The sequence below is a fragment of the Palaemon carinicauda genome, chromosome 9, assembly GCF_036898095.1.
Source record: "Palaemon carinicauda isolate YSFRI2023 chromosome 9, ASM3689809v2, whole genome shotgun sequence".
In the NCBI taxonomy this organism is placed as follows: Eukaryota; Metazoa; Arthropoda; class Malacostraca; order Decapoda; family Palaemonidae; genus Palaemon; species Palaemon carinicauda.
Window position 1 is genome coordinate 104,805,326 of NC_090733.1, and position 25,705 is coordinate 104,831,030.

Genomic DNA, 25,705 nt, shown 5'->3' on the forward strand with positions numbered 1-25,705 from the left:
ATTGAAGGTTGATGAGAGCTAGCAGGGGGGTCGGGTGCAACCACTACAGGGGAAGGAATAGGTTGAGGGGCATGGGGAGAGGAAAAATCAATTGAGCGAGACGAACTCCTCCTGATCCTATCCTTCTCTAGCCTACGTGCATATTTCAGGAATTCTTGAAACCCGAATTCCGAAAGCCCAGCGCATTCCTCACATCGATCTTCCAATTGACAGGCTTTACCCCTACAATTGGAACAAACGGTGTGCGGATCGATAGAGGCCTTCGGAAGACGCCTTGAACAGTCCCTAGCGCTACATTTCCTGTACTTGGGGACTTGAGAAGGGTCAGACATCTTGAATTAGTCAAAGGGGGGAATTCAAAATCTATCCAAGTCGTCAACAAATAATCCAAAATCCAAAAAAGAATGCAAGGAAGTATTGAAGATAACTTCTGCACAGCGATAGCTAATAACCAGAAAAGAATACTTCACCAAATAACGTGAAAATCAATCCAGAAAACAAGAGCGTATTCAGTAGGTCTTGCCGGTGGCACGACAGAGAGAAAATTGATTCTGTGTTGACATCGAGTACTCGAGTACCTGCTCAACAGATGGCGCTGTTGATGTACACCCCCACCTGTATAGCGATCGCTGGCGTATTCCGCCCGTAGGTTTTTTCTGTCGGGCAGCAGAGCTGACAGCTATATGATCATCGGGTAAGTTTAATATTGAAAACTTGAATATTCAAAGGTTTTGCTGTAAACATGCAATCTTACATTTCTATCTATGCTGCAGAAATGAACAATCCCTCTTATATCATCATAATTTGAAGCCCGCAGGAGCTTTAGTACACATGAGCCCAAACAGCACTACTCCCCCACACGCATCATTGTCTTTACTCTAATTATTGTTCAGCACTCTCAGTTGGGGTATACCATCACTTGCTAGGTGTAACCCTGAACACTGGGGTGGCAGTGATAGTGTACTGACAAAGCCAATACAGAATAATCCCATTAACGTGCGACGTTTGACAACTCTTAACACTACAGTAAAAGTTTCTGATCTGTTAGGACTTCAATCCTCCAGGTTATGATCTGGATACCTGTTATATTGCCCCATGAGGTCATTCAATACCCATTAGTAACTGTGGGGAAAAGCCCAACAGTTGCACTATGAAGTAAAACTTGAAAGATGGACAGCAAGGTAGAAAGGAGGCAGTCACGGAGCTAATGTAGGATATAAAGCAAGTGCATCTAGGGGCCAAAGGAACACTGCAAAAACCCTTAGGTAATGCCTACAATGAGCTGCCATACACATCCTACTGGAAGAACTTTGTCCTGCACTTGTTTCTTTCCCATCTCTTAAATGTCTATTATTACCCTTATATCATAAAATTTAGAAATTGAACTGCAGTGCTCCATCAATATCTATTTCAGTTATCAGTTGAATGGAATATTGATCTCAAATCAGGAGGCTTTTCTCATTCAATTCTCCTGTAACCATAGGCATTCTGTCAAATAAACCCACAATGGATTCAATTAAACTTCAATAGATCATTGCTCTCTGTTTTCAAATATATTGCTTAGGGTATTGCCCTCCTTAAAATTGCTTGATAGCTCCTTCATTCACGGCATCTTCGTAAATGATTTTCTATTTGACAAATATTGAGGAAGTTATGAACTTGAGAGTCAACTCTCATGATTTGCATATGAGCTGTAATTACCTATTGGATATTTAATTTAAAGGGTTGCATCCTATGTGAAATGGAATCCTATGGAAGTACTGTACACAATGTATACAAGATATAAACATTGTTGAAAAGGAAAAATTAAACAAGCATGTGCATACTGAATTATACTGTATAATAATCAAATTAGACAAATAGTGCATAGTGAGCAATACAATCAACAAGATTTATGTTTCTTCTAAGACAAAATGCTAAGGTTTAGATTCCTAACTCCAAAGATAAAAATTGTTTAATGTGTGATAATAAAACTGTATTACAATCTGCAAATTTGATATTTATAATTCTATAAGCAGACTTCTAATATTTATTAGCATTAAAATAGCATGCTTTTTTATTTTTTGATTATGCAGTGAATATTCCCAAAAAGGTAATTCAAAGAACAATAATTCATCAACATCAGGTATCCAACCTTTAGACTTAATCTAAAGAAAACTTATGGTCCCTTACAGTTTTTTCTTGTTACTTTTTCTATCAGGATTATTTTTCACTCTCCTGACCTTGGCAGGAATATATGGGAAAGTAGCAATATTTGAATCCGTTTCACTTCCACTTACTTCTTTCTCTATCCTATTTTCTGTATCTCCTCTCAGTTGGCTTGATGCAGCAGTTTCAAGATTAATTTTACTTCTTTCTGGTGAAATTTTGGCATTTGTAGACTCAAAACTAATATCTACAGGAGGATCTAAAATTCTTGCCTTTTTATTCTCAGGAATTAAAGCTATATCTTCTGCAACATCTTCCTGATTACCAACAGTGTCAAGGAAAAATTCAAAATTAAAATCCTCTGTATACACTTCCTCCCCGCTCTTTTGGTATTCCTTTTTCTGTTTAGTTGCACCATCTTCATCGATTGATCTTTTATTTCTATTTGGAGAAATTCCAACTTCCGGAGACTCAAAATTAATTATACCTTCTGCCGGGTTTATTTCTTCATTCTCGGGAATGAAAACACTTTCTTTGTCATTTGTGTCTTTTTGACCAACTGTGTCACCTAAGAAATCAAACCTGAAAGTTACTGGCTTTATCTCCTCTATGCTTTCTTTTACTTTCTCTACTTCTAACATGGGTCTTCTTTTCTGAAAACATTCTTCCCTGAAAGCGAAATTATCTGTTGAAGACTCAAAAGAAATCATATCCCTTCCATCTACCACGGCACTTCCCAAATTATCCCCTGCTAAACCTAATTTCTTAGGCCTTTTGATGTCTGGAATAAAAACACGTTTACTTTTATCAACCCGTTTCAAGTGGTAAGAGCTTATCTCCTCTGTTGTTAACTTATATTCAGGAATAGGTCCCCCTTGTAAAGTTAGGTTACTGCCACCATTTTCTGTGTCCCCCTTCCCAATATTCTGTTTAATATTTATTTTGTCAGAAACTATTTCAGTAAAATTTTGTTTAACACTTGTTTCACTAGATATCTGCCTAGGTATTGGCCCTCTGACCTTGTTTTCTTTGGAATTTTCCTTAACTATCAATTTATCTTGATTTCTGTGGGTCTCAGTTATGCCATTAAGTATCTTCTGCATACAACGGTAAAGAGGGAAGAATCTACACGTTGATTCTTTCACAGAAGATTTCAGTCCGAGAACCATGATGTTGTGCTTAATACCAAGTGTATCCTCCCTCTTTAGTATATCATCCAGCCCCTTTAGAGGAACAAGGGGGATATTTTTACTCAGGCAACCAGGAATGAATGTTTCACCTAAAAAAGTTGGTACAATATCTTTCTTCAAAAGAATTCCAGCTAATTTGCTTTGCTCCAGGGCCCGCATGACAGCATTGTAGCCCAAAATAAGGTGAGAACGTCCTTCCCTTGCAACTTCATATTTACTAGCAGATTCAGGATTGTCAAGCAATTTCTCAAGAGCCTCTTTCTTGTACTTCTGTGAGTACTGTATACGTTCTTCACCTTTCAATGAGTATACCTCTCTCCAAGGAGGTGTAAGAATGGGTATACTGAGACCAGAACAACACAATTCTAGCTGTAATTTGATTTCCTCCTCTAGTTCTTCCCAAACTATTGGCAAACTTACAGAAAATGGATTATCCAAGGTGGTTTTAATGACAGGTTTGTGCTTTTTTGATGAATTATTTTTCTTCTTGTTTGTTTTCAATACTTCTTTCTTCTGGTTTTCCTTTGGTGCCATCTTTAGAAAAAAATACAAAGGAATGTGAACTAAATTACATATACTGTACACTATATACAAAAAAGGTTAATTCCTAATAAAAAATTTAATATCTAAACCCAAAAATACAGTACAGAGTAATTACATGAAATTGCATAACTTCTTTAAATAAAGAGCTCAAAGCAGTCCCAGACATCAACATAATTCTAAGAATTAACTAAAAGAATTATGCAAAAATTAAAAGGCAAACAAAATGTTTCTGTGTAAAGGTATGGCTACTATTCCTCCATATCCAACACACCGAAAAAGGCCAACATCGTTTTTGTATAATGTGGCAAATAAACATACGAGGAGTAAGTAATCAGGCCACAGATAGTAAGGAAGAAGGTATGCATAGCAAGCTTTTCGGCAGGTTCTAGCATGTATATAGCAGTATTGAGTTCATACTGACGATAAAGATGGGAGATCTTTTTCCCTACCGAAAACATGGTGATAAATAAGTGTTAATATTAAGCTTACAATAATTTCAAGACAAATAATACTGACCAGCCTACAAATCTTACTCTGAGGAAAGCTCTTCCTTTAAATTTTCAGTTGTAAAATGAGATACTAGATTTTGAAATAACCCTATTGCTTGACTTTCGGTTCACTTTCAGATTCTGCTATATGAGGCAAGTCTATATTCAGTTTCTTTATAGCTTTTTTAACACACAGCTGGTATTGCTTAAAGAGAGGGTCACAAGTGTCATCATCTGTTTGACCTTGTAAAAACTTCTCACTGAACCACTGATTAAAACAAGAATCATAAAGTTTTTTGAGCTCTTGACAATCTTTACTTACACTGTTCATTAGATGATAAGACTCAATAGTGGATCATATATACAAGAAGCATTTAAAATAACTCTTGCTTCTCAAGTAGCCTTGTTCTTTCGCCTGCCGGATTCACTGACAAAGAGTCCTGACAAAAGGTACACTGAAGTAATCAATTCTCCAAGAATGGCACCAATACAACAAGTCAATGGCCAAACCTGAAGAAACAAAAATAAAAAAAAGATATGTTATGTTTGAATTTTACAACCTTTAATGCAATGAAGTCACCGACACTCTCCCCACTCATACTCTCAAGTAAATGAGGAATAAAAATGAAAAATAATACATAATAAAAAAAGATATGCATAATACATAATGAAAAAAATTAAATTACTGTATGTGAAACTATATAGAGGTAAAATCTTGACAAAACAAACACTCAAGGTTCCTTCTAAGTCACAAGATTTCTATTGAGCAGCTAAGGGATAAACTTTAATACTATATTACATAAGAAAGTAAGAAACTTTTCGCTAGCTTTAGCTTTTAAAATCATTCCTAAATCTCTAGTTTGTCTAAGAAATGTATCAGGTAACCATATAATATCAGCTTAAACAGACATGCATAATCTTTTGTAAGTTGAGAATCAAATCATGTCATTACTCTTTATAAACTTTGAGTTCAAATAGTAAAACATAATTCCAAGTTTTTGTTAAAAAATTTTCCAATTATGTTTTAGTAAATCATTGGTTTATTAGGGTGGGAATATTAGCATACATTTTGTCTGCTAACTAAGGCTGATACTATTAACTTCAGCAAGAATTTTAACAATTATCACCAAGCATTTGAAGTGTTACTTTACTTATAACTTGTGTGCATTCAGCTTTTGAATTAGGCATAAAAAAACATGGGTCCTTAAGTCACATCTTTTCTTCTTGCTCATCATTTTCCTGTAGAGAAGGAGATAGACGAAAGGATGGAAGGCAATTTGGAGAAGGAGCGATTGAAAGCTCTTGAAAACGAGAAAGGAAAAATGACGCCATTAGGGTAGTTATGATTTTAGTCGTTCAGAAAATAATTATGATGGCAAGCCCAACCAGCTGAAAAATGTACTGAATATAAATTCATCGAATGACTGCACCAACAAAGGGGATTACAGCAATCAAAATGGAAATCATTTCCCTGTGCTACCATCATTTTCCAGTGGGGCAATCGGGGAACTCCACATAAAAAATTACCTCTATCCAGCCATCCTTAAACACAGCCTCAGAGGTACGTATGTACTACATTATGCCAACACAAGAAATAACACCATCACATGATGCACTACACTTCCTCAGCTACCACATGAGACTAAGAGGTAGTGTTGCCATGCATTATAACACTTTTTCGGAGAGAGAATACACTAGTGTGTAAAAGTATACTGTATCCAAATGCCAGAATCTAGATAGCCAGCAATATTCAATGTTAAAGAACTAACTAAAGACGAAGGTTGGTAATACGGTATACATACCACCTACATGTACAATATCAGGTAATTTGCAAAATCGCATTGCATAGTAGTCTTGCATGGTGGTTTTGTACTCTGAAACACCAAGAAATTTTCAGTATAGAAGGGGTTCATGTGTTAACATTACAAGTTTACTGAACCATAACAATCTCTCTCTCTGTTACTGTACTTGATATTTCATTCAAATGCCACATGTACAGTTCTGTATAGTATCGGTGTAGTTGTTGGACAAGGCTCACAATCACTAGCCATCCTCAAAGGTACCAGTTAGCAGCATAGTTCTATATGGCACAAGGCAAGCATCAGAGTAAAGAACAATTCTCTGTATCGGGATAGGAATAATAAAAAAAGTAGGCACATATGCTTTGACCTTCCCCTGGCCTACAACGCTGATGTTTTGTCTGAGTAGGACCGCTCACCTGCTCCTGGTGCAACAGCGGTAACCATATCACAGGTTCAAGATTGCTTGACTGATACGAAGCTACATGTCAGCAAGTGAGTACTGTACTATTACTCCATCCCGAAGGATGTGACTGATTGCTATAAGTCCCAAGCAAAAGGCCTCCCCACGTGACTATCTTCTGCAATGTCTTAAATGTCCAACATAAGGAATGGAGGACGGAGAAGAGATAGGTAGCGAGGGAAGAGGGAGGGTGAACTCTCCTGCAACTAGGGGTTAAAGGAATGCTGTGAAGACAATTTAGTAATACATAAACTGCACTGACAGCACTAAACCTCTACAGGGACTGAAGATAATAGGTTGGTCTGGTTAAAATGACAAATTCGGAGATAATTTGTATTCTTCCCTAACTAATACAAACCTGTAGTTATTTATTTGGATATTCTTTTGGCGAAGCTGGAAGGTAGCCATTAGACTTGAAGTGCGAGGTGGCAACCCTGCTTAACGCTTGAGCGGGTAGGCTAAGGGTGGCAAGGGAGTACCCAGCCACCTGTATATATACTCTTACAGCTGTGAGCTACATCCCTTTTGATTGCAGGCAGGACTTCTGGGGGACATGTGATGGCAGGCCAATTTATAAAAATAACTACAGATTTGTAAGAGTTAGGGAAAAATGTTATTTTCATTAGTAAAATAAATTTTTGAATATACTTACCCGATAATCATGTAGCTGTCAACTCCGTTGCCCGACAGAATTCTACGGAAGGGATACGCCAGCGATCGCTATACAAGAGGGGGGTGTACTCACAAGCGCCACCTGTGGCCAGGTACTGCAGTACTTCTTGTTGACACCACCTCAATTTTTCCTCGGTCCACTGGTTCTATGGGGAGGAAGGGTGGGTCAATTAAATCATGATTATCGGGTAAGTATATTCAAAAATTTATTTTACTAATGAAAATAACATTTTTCAATATTAATCTTACCCGATAATCATGTAGCTGATTCACACCCAGGGAGGTGGGTGAAAACCAGTGTACATGTATATCAAGAAGCTAAGTATCCCGTATTTCATATTATCAGTTATTCAAAATAACAATGAAATTATAAGTACCTGGTAAGGAAGTCGACTTGAGCCATTACTCTGCCTTAAATAAGTTCGTCTTCCTTACTGAGCGCAGCGTTCCTCTTAGGAGGCTGAACAACTCTAAGGTGCTGAAGTATCAAGGGCTGCAACCCATACTAAAGGACCTCATCACAACCTTTAACCTCGGCGCTTCTCAAGAAAGAATTGACCACCCGCCAAATCAACAAGGATGTGGAAGGCTTCTTAGCCGACCGTACAACCCATAAAAAGTATTCAAGAGAAAGGTTAAAAGGTTATGGGATTATGGGAATGTAGTGGCTGAGCCCCCGCCTACTACTGCATTCGTTGCTACGAATGGTCCCAGGGTGTAGCAGTACTCGTAAAGAGACTGGACATCTTTGAGATAGAATGATGCGAACACTGACTTGCTTCTCCAATAGGTTGCATCCATAACACTCTGCAGAGAACGGTTCTGTTTGAAGGCCACTGAAGTAGCCACAGCTCTCACTTCATGTGTCCTTACCTTCAGCAAAGCAAGGTCTTCTTCCTTCAGATGAGAATGTGCTTCCCTAATCAGAAGCCTGAATAGTAAGAAACTGAGTTCTTAGACCTTGGAAAAGAAGGCTTCTTGATAGCACACCATAAGGCTTCTGATTGTCCTCGTAAAGGTTAAGACCTTTTTAGATAGTACCTAAGAGCTCTAACTGGGCAAAGTACTCTCTCCAGTTCATTACCCACCAAGTTGGACAGGCTTGGGATCTCGAACGACTTAGGCCAAGGACGTGAAGGAAGCTCGTTTAGCAAAAACCGAGCTGCAAGGAACATGTAGCCGTTTCAGATGTGAAAACTATGATCCTGCTGAAGGCGTGGATCTCACTTACTCTTTTAGCTGTTGTCAAGCACACGAGGAAAAGAGTTTTTAATGTGAGGTCTTAAAAAGAGGCTGATTGGAGAGGTTCAAATCTTGATGACATAAGGAACCTTAGGACCACGTCTAGATTCCAGCCTGGAGTGGACAACCGACGTTCCTTTGAGGTCTCAAAAGACCTAGGGAGGTCCTGTAGATCTTTGTTGGTGGAAAGATCCAAGCCTCTGTGGCGGAAAACCGCTGGTAACATACTTCTGTAACCCTTGATCGTAGGAGCTGAAAGGGATCTTACTTTCCTTAGATGTAACAGGAAGTCAGCAATCTGGGTTACAGTGGTACTGGTTGAGGAAACTGCATTGGTCTTGTACCAGCTTCGGAAGACTTCCCCTTGAGACTGATAGACTCTGAGAGTGGATGTTCTCCTTGCTCTGACAATCGCTCTGGCTGCCTCCTTCGAAAAGCCCCTAGCTCTTGAGAGTCTTTCGAAAGTCTGAAGGCAGTCAGACGAAGAGTGTGGAGGTTTGGGTGTACCTTCTTTACGTGAGGTTGACGTAGAAGGTTCACTCCTAGAGGAAGAGTCCTGGGAATGTCGACCAGCCATTGCAGTACCTCTATGAACCATTCTCTCGCGGGACAGAGCGGAGCCAACCAACGTCAGCCGTGTCCCTTTGCGAGAGGAGAACTTCTGAAGTACCCTGTTGACAATCTTGAACGGCGGGAATGCATACAGGTCGAGATGGGACCAATCCAGCAGAAAAGCATCCACGTGAACTGCTGCTGGGTCTGGAATCGGAGAACAATACAACAGGAGTCTCTAGGTTATCGAGGTAGCGAACAGATCTATGGTTGGCTGACCCCACAGGGCCCAAAGTCTGCTGCAAACATTCTTGTGAAGGGTCCACTCTGTGGGGATGACCTGACCCTTCCGGCTGAGGCGATCTGCCATGACATTCATACCGCCCTGAATGAACCTCGTTACCAGCGTGAGCTTTCGATCTTTTGACCAGATGAGGAGGTCCCTTGCGATCTAGAACAACTTCCACGAAAGAGTCCCTCCCTGCTTGGAGATGTAAGCCAGGGCTGTGGTGTTGTCAGAGTCCACCTCCACCACCTTGTTAAGCTGGAGGGACTTGAAGTTTATCAAGGCCAGAAGAACCGCCAACAACTCCTTGCAATTGATGTGAAGTGTCCTTTGCTCCTGATTCCATGTTCCCGAGCATTCCTGTCCGTCCAAAGTCGCACCCCAGCCCGTGTCTGATGCGTCCGAGAGGAGACGGCGGACGGGTTTCTGAACAGCCAAAGGTAGACTTCCTTGAGAAGAAAGCTGTTCTTACACCACGCGAGAGTAGACCTCCTCTCTTCGGAAACAGGAACTGAGACCGTCTCTAGCGTCATGTCCTTTATCCAGTGAGCAGCTAGATGATACTGAAGGGGGCGGAGGTGGAGTCTCCCTAACACGATGAACAGGGCCAGCGATGAAAGTGTCCCTGTTAGACTCATCCACTACCTGACTGAGCATCGGTTCCTTCTCAGCATGCTCTGGATGCATTCTAGGGCTTGGAAGATCCTTGGGGCCGACGGAAAAGCCCGAAAAGCTCGACTCTGAAGATCCATACCCAGGTAGACAATGGTCTGGGATGGGACGAGCTGGGACTCCTCAAAATTGACCAGGAGGCCCAGTTCCTTGGTCAGATCCATAGTCCATCTGAGAATCTCCAGACAGCGACGACTTGTGGGAGCTCTTAAAAGCCAGTCGTCTGACGGAGCCGGACACAAGATCATGGTACTGCTGCACAGTCTGTGAACTGTCAACCATGGGGAAGCGAGGAAGTACAGTGACAACCCGAAGCTGTCTAGACTGTCTGGGTCGTACAGACAACTCCTTATCGGGTTGCTGAGGTTGCCGCACTGCGTCACAACAAGTCACTTCTGCTGGTTGTTGAACGTCTTCCCAGTGACACACTGACTCCGTAAACAAAAAATCCTCTAACAAGGACTAAGCTTGGACTGCATGTCTTGCAACACAGCTCAAGGTCTATGGGAGCAGGTGTGGTAACAGACGGGGTTAGCGACTGAAGTGGAACCATTACCTTCCCTGGAAGCATGTTATGCTTAAATAAAAGTCCATAGGAGGCTACGCAGCTAAAGGCTCCTCTCCAAATGACAGAGTCCTCAAGGGAATATCAGAAGGAGGGAGAAAAGCACTTTCTCATCTACAGGGACCATATCCGAGAAAAGCTAAGTTCTCTCAGTGAGGGTTTCACTGGTGCAAAAGCAGCAGACTAGAAGGCAACGTTATGAAACTGCTTGACAGTCTAGTGAGTTGGCAACAACCAAAGATGTGTGACTGAGAAGCATGCGGTAAGGTATGCAGAGCATGCTGTATGCAGAGCATGCTGTATGTAGAGCATGCTGTAAGGTAAGCAGAGCATGTTGCATGGCGTGTAACATTTCTCAGAAATTCCATGACCAGTGCTAGATTGAGTAATATCGCATTACTGTCCATTGAAAGTGCACGTGCCGAGGGAATTGATTTAGACTGTTTTGTTGATGAATTTGATAGCCGGCATGATAATCGTAGAATTAAGCTGCACTAAATATACGTACTATAATCTACTACACCTCAGGAAAGGGAAACTCGCCCTGTTGGCAACACTGCATTACTTCATGCATGCTTGCATGGGGTTTTAATATCAACATAATATTTACATTATATTCATAACTCATGATTCATTTTTGTTTTGAAGATATTTTTGCCATATTTTTGCGATTTTGTTAAAAATATATTGCAAGGAATACATATATATTTTTTTTTTTAAGTAAAACGAATAACCTCCATTATCATAATGTTTGTGTAGGCATACATGTATATGTTTTACAAATGCAAGTTATGAAAGTAATGAGGTGTTATTATTGTCATTTGTTATTTCAAAGTTGAATGGGAAGAGGCTCAAGCTGAGGAGAAAGTGGCAGATGCATGCGTTGAGGTGGCTGACTCATAGCATGAGGTTCCTGCCTCAAGAGTTGCGCTTGCCTCAAGGGTTGAGGTGGCTGCGCAGAGAGAGGCTCTTGACTCACGAGTTGAGGTTCTTGAGGTGTGAGCTGCGAGAGTTGAGGTGGCGGCTGCGCAGAACGCGACTCCTGTCTCACGAGTTGAGGTTCTTGAGGAGCTTGCCTCGAGAGTTGAGGTTGTAGCTGCGAGAGCTGAGGTGGCTGCCTCAAGGATGGTAGAGGTTGTCGTACCTCAAGAGGTTGCTGCCTCGAGGATGGTCTTACTGCAAGAAACTCTTGCCTCAAAGGAAGAGGAGGTTGTAAGGCATAAGACTCCTGTCCCCATTGTTGAGGAGGTTGTAGCGTGGTAAGAGATTCCTGCCTCAAGGAAGGTGGAGGTTGCTGCACAACGCTGGTAACTGGCAACTCCCAACGCGGCAGCTCACGCATGGAGGTAGCCTGAGGAACCTCAACCTCATACGTCTGGCAGATTGTACTGCGCAGAGGAGGAGGAGCGTTCGCAGGAGGAGGTGTATTAACCTCCTCTGCCTGAAACTCCTGCATCAACACCGCAAGCTGAGACTGCATTGACTGCAGCAAAGACCACTAGAGTTTAAGAAAGACAACAACAAACGGAGCTACTGTCCGTTGAGACTGAGGGTCTAAAACAGCTGGTGCGGCAACAGACGGAGCTACTGCCTGTTGCGATACCACCTTGCCTCTCTGGGAGGTGTGCAGTTGTCGTACTGCAGCAAGTCCGAACTGACCCAGGGCTAATGGCTACACCTAGGAGTTGGACTTGTGCGGAAGGGACCGACTTGCACTTAAAAGCTGCAAGATTGGTCCATGGTTTCTGCGAGAAACCTCTACCGCAGACGAGGAAAGAAAGGGCTCTCTCGTCTTTGTGTGGGTGGGGTGATCACGTCGGCAACGTGTGTAGATACACCCGAAACCACGGAGGGAAAACGTCTGTTCGTCGATCAAGGCCTGCTGAACCCATAAGTCCTTCGACATTACTTCTCCCCTGGGCTTGGGAGCTTGTAAGAGGTCCCAGACTAGGCGAACAACTGGCACGAACAGACGAACCTTCGAACGCAACACTGTAACACTTTGCGCTTATCACTTATCACTTTTGATTTTCTGTTTGCACTTATTTCACTGAACTCGAAACTTTAAGTGGTTTGTACCTGAAACACGCAATTCTATCCTTCCTTAAAAGTTAATAATTGCGAAAACAGAATTACAATGTAACAGAAAAAATCTAATGAAAGATAAATAATTCAGTGGCTGGAAAGAGACTAAACACTAGATCAAATAAACTACGTTTAAAATCTCTCACCGCATAAAGCTTGAGAACAAGAATAAAACTCTAGAAACGTTTACCTTCTTCCCCTAAAGAGACTAGGGAGAAGAGCAAAAACGATAACAACGTTACTCGCTTGAACGAAACGTTTATCCTCCTCTCTCTCCCTCCGTCTCTATCTCTCTCTCTCTCTCTCTCTTGACTTAGAACCTGAGAGAAGAGCCCAATCATATATATCGTTAAAACATATTATTGTTAAAGGAAAAAAACTGAAAGATTTCCCAAATAAAAAGTTCCTTTATTAGAATTAAAACCATTAAGCTAAGAAAGAATGAACAAAACGCTAGAAACGGTTTACTCTTACTGCAACGTGACACCGTGAAAATTCTCTCTCTATCGTAACGATAGAGCGCAAGTTGAACGTTCTGAACGTCAACAACTGCAGAGACAAAACAAAACGTTAGTTCAACTTTGAAAACAGTACGAGACTATCAAAGAAATTCTTTCAAAAACATTAAAATAGTATAATATGTTAACAGGTAAAACCGAAATGACGGGCTCAATGTTAATTAACTTCGGTACAAGAAAAGACCGCCTACTATTAGGAAAGGTCGAATATAAACAAATATAAAAATTAATTTTAATAAGTTTATAAAAAAGGAAGTTAATCGAAGAGGCCTATAAAAGGCGGAGAGATATAAAATAAAATCTATAACTTTTGTTAAGCAAAATTAAGAAAGAGAGTCTATACTCTCTTAGACACCAACACTTCCGTCTAAGGGAAGGGTCGGCCATTTAAAAGTGAAAGAGAGTTCATACTCTCTTCGTCACCATAATTAATCAAATTAATTCCAAAAGCTAGCTAAGCTAATAATAAAACTTCCTGAATAGCGAAAGCTAAAATCTAGAGCAAATACATCACCAAATCGTGAGCAAAAACTCCAGAATCAACAGCGTATCCATGTAGGTCTAGCCGGAGGCACGACAGAGGAAAAATTGAGGTGGTGTCAACAAGAAGTACTGCAGTACCTGGCCACAGGTGGCGCTTGTGAGTACACCCCCCTCTTGTATAGCGATCGCTGGCGTATCCCTTCCGTAGAATTCTGTCGGGCAACGGAGTTGACAGCTACATGATTATCGGGTAAGATTAATATTGAAAAATACAAATTATTTATGAATTTGTCATTTCTTCCCATACTAACAAACCTTCTGTTATTTATTTGAATGACTCATTCTTAGGTGAGTGGAAGTCCTAATTCTGGCATGGACATTGACCTGGTTTTACTTAGTACAGTATATGGTCTAGGGAAAACTTTAACACCTCGTTAAAATATACAAAGTGAGGATAGTAGTGGCCTGAGCAATTCAATGTAATGAGAGTTAGTTATCTTTTATGAGGACATTACCTCGCACAAAAAAATGGGGACGTGGACAGTATATAAATTTATGACTTATACTAGGCTACACAAGTGAGGTGATAATTACCTGCAGTGGTTGAAGCCAGCTTGCAGAGGGACACATGGTGCTGTACCCCCAGGGAGGGGAATATGAAGAAAGGAAAAGCCAGACATATTCCCCTCCATTCCAGTCTTAGCCCAGGTAATCAATGCCTTCAAACAACTGCTACTTATCCATCAAGGAGCCTGAGGTATCTTTAACCACTTGTTGAGCAGCCATCACAGGACCGATAGTAAAAGTATCAAGTGTCCTGTGGATCATGTCTTTTAGATAATGGGCTGTGAAGGTATTTTGTATCTTCCACATACCTGCTTGTAGTACTTGCAACAAGGAAAAGTTCCATTTAAATGCCAAGGACGTACTAATGCCATTGACGTCATGGGCTCTAAGTCCAAGCCACAGGAGGATCGGTAGCCAAGACTCTTTTGTTCACCTGGCGAATCCAGGAGGAGACAGTGTTCTTAGTGATCCTCCTCTTTACCCTACCAGAGCTAACGAACAGAGGTGTTAGTCGGGGCGATGTTGCTGCAATGCGTTTAAGATAGTATCTCAAACTCCCAACTGGGCATAGTAACAACTGATCTAGGGTCCAATATCCCCGGATTTTGAGTCTTAGCAATAAACTCAGGGAGGAAGCTGAGTGTCACTTTCCCCCCATCCCCTTGAATGGGCAATGTCATACAAGAGGCCATGACGTTCAGTGACTCTCTTTGCCAAGGCTAAAGTGAGCAGGAACGCTGTCTTCAAGGTGAGGTTTCGGTCAGTTGCATGGCGTAATGGTTCGTAGGGAGGTACTTTACAGGATCTCAAGATGCGAACCACGTTCCAAGGAGGCGGCCTAATTTCTGACTGAGGACATGGGATCTCATAACTCCGTATGAGTAAAAAAAAGCTCCAACAAAGAGGAAAGGTCAACTCCTTTCAGCTTAAAGGCGAAGCTTAAGGCTGAGCGATAGCCTTTCACCGCGAGACTGAAAGAAGCTTAACCTCCCGAAGGTATACAAGGAACTTTGCTATTACTGGTATAGTGGCATTGCGTGGAGAGATATTCCTTCCATGCCACCAACCACAGAACTCTCAATTTTGCCTGGTAGACTGAGGCCAAGGACTTGTGTAAGTAGCTGGACATTCTCTCTGCAACTTGTCGTAAAAAGCCCTTCTGAGAGAGGAGACGCTGGATAGTCTCCAGGCATGAAGTCGAAGCGACTGCACAGTTCTGTGGCAGATGTTTGCGTGTGGTTGTTTGAGTACATCTGGTTGTGGAGGAAGCTCTCTCGGTAGATCTACTAGAGGTTGCAGGAGGTCCAGGAACCCCTCTGCACGATGCCATAGTAGAGTTACAAGGGTCATCATTAGATCTTCGGACGCTCTGGTCGTGTTGAACAGTCTTCTCATCAGACAAAATGGGGGAAAGGCGTACACGTCGATGTTGTCCCACTGTTGTTGAAATGCATCTTGCCATAGAGCCTGAGGGTCTGGGACTGGAGAACAATACAGCAGAACCTTGCTGTTTAGAGATGTTGCAAATAGATCTACAGTCGGGGAACTCCACAAAGTCAGGACTTTATTGGCTATCTGACGATTCAAAGACCATTCGGAGCCTACTATCTAAGTCGCTCTGCTCAGATTGTCCGCAAGCACATTCCTCTTGCCTAGAATGGAGCAAGCCGATAGGGACAATGAATGTTCTTCTGACCATCTGAGGATCTTTACTGCAAGATGACATAGAGGCTGTGAAAAGGTACCGCCTTGTTTGTTCATGTAAGCCACTATTGTAGGGTTGTCGCTCATCAATACCACAGAGTGACCTGCCAGAAACTGTTGGAACTGCTGCTCTTATCTCTAGGAGATTTATGTGCTGGTACCTTTCTGACTCTGGCCAAAGCCCAGAGATAATGTGATGCAGCAAGTGAGGCCGCCCCCCCCCCCCCCACCCACCTACCCACCCCCTTTAATGCATCTGTGAAGAGCATCAAGTCTAGAGGGATGAGAAGATCTTGACCCCTGCAAAGGTTTTCATCTGCCATCCACCAACTCAAGTCCGTCAACTGTTCCTGAGTTTTATGGTTCTGAGTATTGTTTCCACAAAGACTTTAGCTGCCATTGCAGAGATCTTATCCTGAGGTGGCCGTTTGGAACTAGATGGAGGAGAGAGGTTAGGTGACCTAACAGACTCAACCAACGAGAGGCTGGGAGGTATTTGCATTCAAAGCTATATGTGAGTATTGGGTTATCTCGGCCATCCCGAAGATGGTTTGGCCTTTTTGGCGGAACTATTCTCAAGGGTTGGGTCTTCGGAATCCAGGGGGATCCAATGCTTGGGATGGGACTCTTGGCTTCTAGCCGGAAGCCCATATTACAGACATGGGGAGAATGATTCCATAGTTTCTTGGTCTCAGTCCTAACAAGCGGATTCAGCTTACACCTGTGCCTCTAAACTGTATCTGTGGTGATGCTATCCTTCAGGTAGGGTATGGAGTGGACCATCTGGGAACTATACAGTAACCCCTCACTACTTCACGGTTCAATTATCACGGATTCGCTACTTCACAGGTTTTTCAATAAATTAATATAGCGGATTTCCACCATAAATCCATTAAAAACCGTGATAATCGAATATTTAAAATATCACAAATTTTTAGTAATTTGTATTTTTCCTAACATACTTACCGAGAAACACTTTCTTAGGAGTTACTGGAACCTCCTCTCAAACGACCAGAGTTTTGTGTAGTTTACCCTACTCCCATTTTCTATAGTGGTAGTCCTAGCGAGGGAAAACGTGCCCTGAGGGTAAACCAAGGTAGGCCAGCTGCTTCCCAGGTCGCACCTCTTCAGTAAGTTTTCTGGTCGCGTCGTGTTATCACACGCCGCTCCTCAATTCTCAGTGCGACCCCCTTTGTGTTCATCACCACGTGGTTACCACATGGACTTTACTTTCTTTACGAGTGATTAGTGCTATTGATGTGTGCTTTTACTTTCGTTCTTCCGTGCTTTTATTGGCGTTTTAGTGCGTTCTTTCCTTTGTGCTTGTGTCTAGCGAGCTTTGTGTTGTGCTATGGAGCATGCGCGCCGTTGTCCTGGGCCTAGAGCCGGGAAATCGTGTGGGGCTTTCTTGTCGAAGCCCGATGTGGATCCCCATTCTTTGTGTACCTCGTGTAGAGGTAAAGCGTGTTCGCCTTCGGACACGTGTCCGGGATGTGATGGCTGGAGCGAGGTCCAATGGGTGAAATTTGGAACAAAGAAGAAGGCTACGAAGCGATCTCCAAGGAAGACAAGTTTGTCTTCCCCTGCGACGTCTGCGGCCGAGGGATCATGTAAGGTTCCTTCTTCTTCTCCTACCCAGAGTAGGGGACGAGGTAAGTCGTTGAAAGGGAAAAAGTTGGTGCCTCTTTCCCAGGGGATTGATGTTGCGGGTGATTCTTCTATGTTCATGGCGGATCAGGTGCCTGTAAGTGTGTTTAGTGGGGGTCCGAGAGACGTTGCTATCGCACGTGGGGAGCGCGTCTCGGTGGAGGACCCCATGTGGAATAATAATGTGCCTTTTTCGTCGCCAGATTCCTGGGTGGATGTCTCAGGCGCTTCGGCTGCGGAAGGTGCCGTTGGTAGAATCTGGCGACGAAAAAGGCACAATATTATTCCACATTGGGTCCTCCACCGAGACGCGCTCCCCATGTGAGAGAGCAACGTCCCTCGGACCCCCACTAAACACACTTACAGGCACCTGATCCGCCATGAACACAGAAGAATCACCCGCAACATCAATCCCCTGGGAAAGAGGCACCAACTTTTTCCCTTTCAACAACTTACCTCGTCCCCTACTCTGGGTAGGAGAAGAAGAAGGCCGCAGACGTCGCAGGAGAAGACAAACTTGTTTTCCTTGGAGATCGCTTCGTAGCCTTCTTCTTCTTTGTTCCAAATTTCACCCATTGAACCTCGCTCCAGCCATCACATCCCGGACACGTGTCCGAAGGCGAACACGCTTTACCTCTACACGAGGTACACAAAGAATGGGGATCCACATCGGGCTTCGACAAGAAAGCCCCACACGATTTCCCGGCTCTAAGCCCAGGACAACGGCGAGCATGCTCCATAGCACAACACAAAGCTCGCTAGACACAAGCACAAAGGAAAGAACGCACTAAAACGCCAATAAAAGCACGGAAGAACGAAAGTAAAAGCACACATCAATAGCACTAATCACTCGTAAAGAAAGTAAAGTCCATGTGGTAACCCCGTGGTGATGAACACAAAGGGGGTCGCACTGACAATTGAGGAGTGGCGTGTGATAACACGACGCGACCAGAAAACTTACTGAAGAGGTGCGACCTGGGAAGCAGCTGGCCTACCTTGGTTTTCCCTCAGGGCACGTTTTCCCTCGCTAGGACTACCACTATAGAAAATGGGAGTAGGGTAAACTACAAAAAACTCTGGTCGTTTGAGAGGAGGTTCCAGTGGTATTTTTGTAGTGAATTACATGGCAATGTAACCTAGGAAAAAACTACTGTTTCTTATAGAAAAAATTACGATCTCTTAAAAAATGACACTCGTTTCCGTCGCAAATGAATAGTTTCAGAAATATATATACATCTATATCCTACGATAATGGGGGACCCCCAGCGGGAACTCGGGGTTTTGGGTGGGGAAAACATACTGGGGAAACGAAATATAATTGTTTTCCTATAGTAAATAACGTGAATTAAGCGAATTTGATGTTCATTTCAATCGGAAACAAACAGATCAACCAATTCGGATAACTTTGAGTTGCACGGTGTCACTTCTCTTACGAACGAACGATAACATTAGTAACGTTACCAATAATACAGTGTGTTACCAACGTTGACGTATGGTACACAGAGTTACCAACGGCACGCTGACATTACTAAAGATGGTAATGATAGATATTTCCATATGTATTTTAAATAATTTCTCCATATAAGTTTCACTCAATATGTAAAAGGTACAAAAAGGGCACAGAACCTAACAAACCCACCTAACCTAGCCTAGTAGTATGACAGGTCACAAAATAACATTTATTATTATTATTATTATTATTATTATAAAATGCTAAGCTACAACCCTAGTTGGAAAAGCAGGATGCTATAAGCCCAGGGGCCCCAACAGGGAAAATAGCCCAGTGAGGAAAGGAAATAAAGAAAAGTAAAATATTTTAAGTATAGTAACAACATTAAAATAAATATTTCCTATAAAAACTATAAAAAAAAACTTTAACAAAACAAGAGGAAGAGAAACTAGTATAGAAGTGTGCCCGAGTGTACCCTCAAGCAAGAGAACTCTAACCCAGGACGGTGGAAGACCATGGTACAGAGGTTATGGCACTGCCCAAGACTAGAGAACAATGGTTTGATTTTGGAGTGTCCTTCTCCTAGAAGAGCTGCTTACCATAGCTGAAGAGTCTCTTCTACCCTTACCAAGAGGAAAGTAGCCACTGAACAATTACAGTGCAGTAGTTAACCCCTTGTGTGAAGAAGAATTGTTTGGCAATCTCAGTGTTGTCAGGTGTATGAGGACAGAGGGGAATCTGTAAAGAATAGGCCAGACTATTCGGTGTCTTTGTAGGCAAAGGGAAAGAACCGTAACCAGAGAGAAGGGTCCTATGTAGTACTGTCTGGCAGTACTGGTTACTGTATTTTTTCATGACACAATCTTTGTAACGGCACCTCCAAAGTTTATCCAGATATACTGTTTTGTATTTTCCTCCGGTTATTATAATTTCAAGAAGGTAATGTATAGAGAAGAAAAGGCTTGTTTTACGTTTATATATCGATTCCCCAGTATGTTTTCCCAACCCAAAACCCCGAGTTCCCACTGGGGGTCCCCCATCATAGGAGGATATAGATGTATATATATTTCTGAAACTATTAATTTGCGACTGGAACGAGTGTCATTTTCCAAGAGAGCGTAATTTTTTCTATTAGAAACAGTAGTTTTTTTCCTAGGTTACATTGCCATGTAATTCACTACAATGAAACCGTTCCAGTAACTCCTAAGAAAGTGTTTCGAGGTAAGTCTCTGTGTCGGAACATTTAAATATCAAAAATAATTAAAATATAAAAAATTGTGTATTATAAATATATATATTTATATCATAGGAAGAATAAAACAGTAATAAAATGTATAAAAAAATTATTTAACCCTTTTACCCCCAGGCTATTTGGAAATTTCCAACCCTTAACCCCCAGGGGGTTATTTTTTTCCCAGCACATTTTGCAGTATATATTTTTTAAATTGCTTTAAAATCCTCAAAAAATTATCAAAAATATGAAAAAAAAAATTTTATAGCATTTTTTTGCAAGGACGTACCGGTACGTCCATGGGGGTAAAGGGATGGATTTTGTGAAACGTACCAGTACGTCCTTTGGGGGTAAAAGGGTTAAGTATAATAACCTATATTTAAAAAATACACTTAAAAACCAATTTTCCTTTTTTTTTTTTTTTTTTTTTACGAATTTTTACTTTTTTCCTCGTCTAGATGCAAAATAATCGTGAAAAAGAAAGTATAATCAAAATCAAAATTCCGATTGACAGAATCGTGTCTTTCATTCCTCTTTTCAATAGTACCTTTCTCTCTAAAATTGTACAATAAATACGTGAGAAAAATGTACCTTAAGTGTGAATAAGTATGTTTTTGAGTTATGAGCTCCCAAAGATTTGTAACAAATTTTCATTGCCTTTCTTAAAGAAATCAATATAACATTATGTTCTCTGCTTACTTTTGTTCTTTCTAAGACCTTAGGTAACATACGCCTTGCTATAAAGTTCCTGAGGACGTTGTGAAACGCATGTACATACGAACTGCAAGTAAACAAACACAAGCATTATAACTTACATACGTCATTGGAAACTCTGGCTACTGTTCTCATAGCTGGTAGTCTTCATTTACCTACCCTCTACCAATGGCTTTCATTTCTGCCAGAAGTACGAGATTTCGAAACGAGAGAGAGAGAGAGAGAGAGAGAGAGAGAGAGAGAGAGAGAGAGAGAGAGAGAGAGAGAGAGAGAGAGAAATCATTAATCATGTTACAGTATACTGAGAGAATTAACTTTGGAGTGATAGCGTTTGGTTGATATAGATGGCAGTCCAAATTGAGAGAGAGAGAGAGAGAGAGAGAGAGAGAGAGAGAGAGAGAGAGAGAGAGAGAGAGAGAGAGAGAGAGAGAGAGAGAGCAGCAAAAATAAACACAGACTATTGTCAAACTCAGTCATGCAGACGACGCAGTGAGGATGACGTCATCATTTAAAGACCGCTATATCTCCATTATTCATAAAACGGATTTAGAGCGAAGCGAAAAATCTATTTTATGGGTGAGATAGCCATGTCGTCCTGATGGAAGGTTCCTATAAGTAGCTTCCTAGGGTATATTTGACTACAGTGATATTCCCAGAGAATTTACCTTTAGGTCTCCAGAAGTCTAACTCCTGGCACGAATATCCTTAAAATTTCTCTTAAGGATATCGCATAATATCAGGGGACATATATCTTGATACGACACAGTAATCTTCACCCCGAATAGCGTTTTCGCTTCGAGGGGGAAAGTGGCAAAAATAAAAGGGGAGCCGTTATCAAGGTACCCTTCCTCTGTTACTACTTTGAGTATTCAGATGGCGCTGTACGTCGCCGCCATGTTTTAATCCTTGTAGCGTTGAGCAAGGTGCTACAGATATAGTAGTTTCGGGAGGGATCCTGCCAAGGCCTTTTCTCTAGAAAAGGAGGGCGGGTCCACCAGGACGACATGGCTATCTCACCCAAAAATAGATTTTTCGCTTCGTTCAAAATCCGTATTTTGGGCTCAGGCCATGACGTCCTGATGGAAGGTTACCAGAGCATTATTTAGAAAGTACTGTATCTGTGGATTTTCCAAATGTGCCTTAACCTCAGGACAATACTTCCTTGGTCATCCAGACCATAGAGACATATGACGTTAGCATTATACGTCATTACTTCTAATCATAAACCATGTTAGTGCTTCCTGGCCCCTGCAGGGAAGAGTCATACTAGACTTAGGAAAGAGTCTCGTGGTTTGCATAAATCATATGAACAAACATAGCATCAAGAGCATACAGGTCTCGCTGTATGCAAAGCCAGGTAAAGTTTGTACTCGAATACAAACAAAGGTTTGCATATACCATATGAGCCAACATAGCATCCAGAGCATACAGGATTTGCTGTATGCGTAGCCAGGCAAAGCTTGTACTCATGTAGGAACAAAGGTTTGCATATACCATATGATCAAACATAGCATCAAAGGCATACAGGTCTCCCTGTATGTGTAGGCAGAGAAAGGTTGTACTCATATCAGAACAAAGGTAATAACTAACTATTTGTTCATATATACATATGCAGATTATTAAAAGAAAATAATACTCTAGCATATCTTTATTGAATCAGATTTGGGGCAAAATAAGATGCAAATACCCATAAAATATTTATTGGTAATAAATAACCAGCAAAATCAACATCCATAACATAAGGTTAACATAATGTTAATGAATGCAATAAGAAACATGTATATTACAATCAAGACCAGAAATGATTATTTCACCTAAAAGGGAAAAGGTTATTAGTGCCACAAAAACTGAAAATTTATTAAATTTTCTAATGTACATTTCTGTGATAATGATTGTTTCTTCACACTGTGTACAAACACACGGCACAAGTGTTGTCTCTATGTTTCTTCACCTTTAATAGCTAGAACAGTCCATAGTGCCACCTTTGTGACACTTATCTTTAAGTATTGCACTGTGAAGTGTCAACACCTTCACCCGTACTTTAACAGTCCCAATCAGTTCAGTGTTCCTCGTAGCACTAGATGACAGGTTTCAGGACACTACCACCACATAGCGTTTCAACTCTTGCACTTGCTTCGCATAGTGCTTAAAGAACACTCTGGATGACTTCCATCCAGTATATGAGCGAAGGTGCTCAAAGTCCATGTTTTGGAAAAAATTCAATGACGAAGCAATTTTCCTGGGATCATGACCTGTGGGTGTACTGTCAGGATCCGCTCTGCGAATGAAATAGGTGATCTTCGCCCTTAGTTGTTTTAGGGATAGGTTTGACCCTGAGGTTTCTCCTTTAAAGAGCTGTCCTCCCCTGAAGTCTGAAGTTCTATGAAGATAGACCTTTAGACACTCTACTGGACACAGCGAGACATCTTCCTTCAGAGGGCAGATTCTCCAGGGACCCCACCTTTTGGTCAGGAAAAAGATTCAGTTTTCCCGCTTCTGTGAAATGAATATGGCCCTCATCTCTAGAAAGGGCCACTATTTCTCTAATTCTGGCACCCGAGGCTAGAGCAAACAAGAATATAACTTTCAGGGTTAAGTCTTTCAGAGAGCAATCCTCATTGTTCACTGTTGAAGCAAAGTGTAGGACCTTATCCAAAGATCATGAAATAGGCTTCGGAGGTGCTGCAGGCCTAAGTCTAGCACAAGCCTTAGGGATCTTGTTAAAGATTTCATTGGATAAGTCTACTTGGAAGGCGTATAGCAGAGGTCTAGTCAAGCCTGATTTACACGTTGTTATTGTATTGGCTGCTAAACCTTGTTCATGAAGGTGAATAAAGAAGGATAAACAGAAATCTGTTGAGATTTCTTTTGGTCCCTTTGCCTTGACGAAAGCAACCCACTTCTTCTAAGAGTTCTCATATTGTCTTCTAGTAGACTTAGACTTATATTCTTCTAAGAAGTCTATACTGTCTCTCGAGATCCCAAACCCTTTCTTAACTGCTAAGGAGAGAAAATCATGAGATGAAGGTTTTGGGTTTTCTGTGATGAAGCGAAGACAGTCGATTTCTGTATTTGTTGAGTCAGTACTGGGTCCAACAGAGGGACCAGCCTCAGCTTCAGTTCCAATACCAGAGGGAACCAATTGCTCTTTGGCCACTTGGGAGCCACTAGAGCTGCCGTTCCCTGAAAAGATCTCAGCTTGTTGAGAACCTTCAATAGGAGGTTGGTTGGAGGGAACAGGTAAATCCAGTTCCATCTGTTCCAGTCGAGGGACATGGCGTCCACCGCTTCCGCTAGAGGGTCCTCGTATGGGGCCATATAACGAGGTAGTTTCTTGTTGTCACTCGTCGCAAAGAGGTCGATCTGCAGTTCTGGGACTTGACGTAAGATGAAGGAGAATGATCCTGCGTCTAGGGACCATTCTGACTCTTATCGGCGAGAGCCTGGATAGAGCGTCCGCTGTCACATTGCAGAACCCTTGAAGGTGAACTGCTGATAGATGCCATCTCTTGTTTTCCGCTAAGCGGAAGATGGTCAACATCACTTGGTTGATTTGGGGTGATCTCGAACCCTGACGATTCAAACATCTCACTATCACCTCGCTGTCCAGAATCAGTCTTATGTGGACTGAATGGCGAGGAGACAGTTTCTTCGGCGTGAGAAAGACTGCCATGGCTTCCAAAACGTTGATGTGGAAGGTCTTGAATAGAGAGGACCAAGTCCCTTGGACTTTCTGTTGGTGAGAGTGACCTCCCCATCCTTCCTTTGATGTGTCCGTGTGGATGATGACTGAAGGTAGAGATAGTTGTAAGGGCACGGACCTCTTCAGGTTCTTGGCCTTCGACCATAGCTTAAGAAGTGATCGTAGTCGAGTCGGTATCGGTCTTCTTAGATCTCTTCGAGCGTTTGATGCGTATCTTCTCCAGACTCCTGATGCATCTTTTAGCTGTGCTCTTAGCACCGGGTCTGCCACTGATACAAACTGAAGAGAACCCAGTACTCTCTCCTGTTGGCGTCTTGATATCCTGTCAGATTTCAGTAGTCTCTTGACAGATCCCACTATCTCTCTCCTTTTCCCTGGGGGAATGGAGAGATGGTGTGATTTTAAGTTCCAATGTATTCCTAGCCATTGAAACTCCTGAGCTGGAGATAATCGAGACTTCTTGATGTTGATCTTGAATCCCAGATGTTCCAGGAACTGGATCACTTTCATGGATGCTTGCATGCACTCCGTCTCGGACGCTGCCCAAACCAGCCAGTCATCAAGGTAGGCCACCACCTGGACACCTTCTAGGCATAGTTGTTGAACGACTGCATCTGCAAGCTTTGTAAAAATCCTTGGTGCTATATTTAGTCCGAAGGGCATGGCTCTGAAGACGTATTTCTTCTTCTGTAGCCTGAATCCTAGGTAGGAGAGTGGGCGGTTGATTGGAATATGCCAATAGGCATCAGCCATGTCTATCGAGACTGTGTACGCCCGTTTTGGCAGCAGGGTCCTTATGTGTTAAAGGGTTAACATCCTGAACTTCTTGTTTTCTATGAACTTCTTTAGTGGCGACAAGTCCAGAATAACTCTGAGTTTGTCTGAGTCCTTCTTGGGAACACAAAAAAGCCTTCCTTGGAATTTGATGGACTTTGCCCTCCTTATCACCCGTTTGCTCAAGAGTTCTCGGGTGAATTCTTCCA

The 25,705-nt window shown here is 42.0% G+C and overlaps 2 protein-coding genes across 2 annotated transcripts in view; both read right to left on the reverse strand.

Annotated features, from left to right (window-relative positions):
• Positions 1-1,819: 1,819 nt before the first annotated feature.
• Positions 1,820-4,831, reverse strand: LOC137647034 (uncharacterized). Its single transcript, XM_068380168.1, has 2 exons — positions 4,692-4,831; positions 1,820-3,872 (listed from the first exon to the last, which is right to left on the reverse strand). Exons 1-2 carry the CDS (start codon positions 4,698-4,700, stop codon positions 2,169-2,171), a joined length of 1,713 nt encoding a protein of 570 aa, XP_068236269.1. The 5' UTR covers positions 4,701-4,831; the 3' UTR covers positions 1,820-2,168.
• PIG-F (phosphatidylinositol glycan anchor biosynthesis class F) overlaps positions 4,742-25,705 on the reverse strand; it is a 101,006-nt gene continuing 80,042 nt past the window's right edge. Inside the window, exon 5 of the mRNA XM_068380169.1 lies at positions 4,742-4,879. Coding sequence (XP_068236270.1) covers positions 4,763-4,879 — 117 coding nt within the window. The 3' untranslated portion in view covers positions 4,742-4,762. The remainder of the gene's footprint in view (positions 4,880-25,705) is intronic.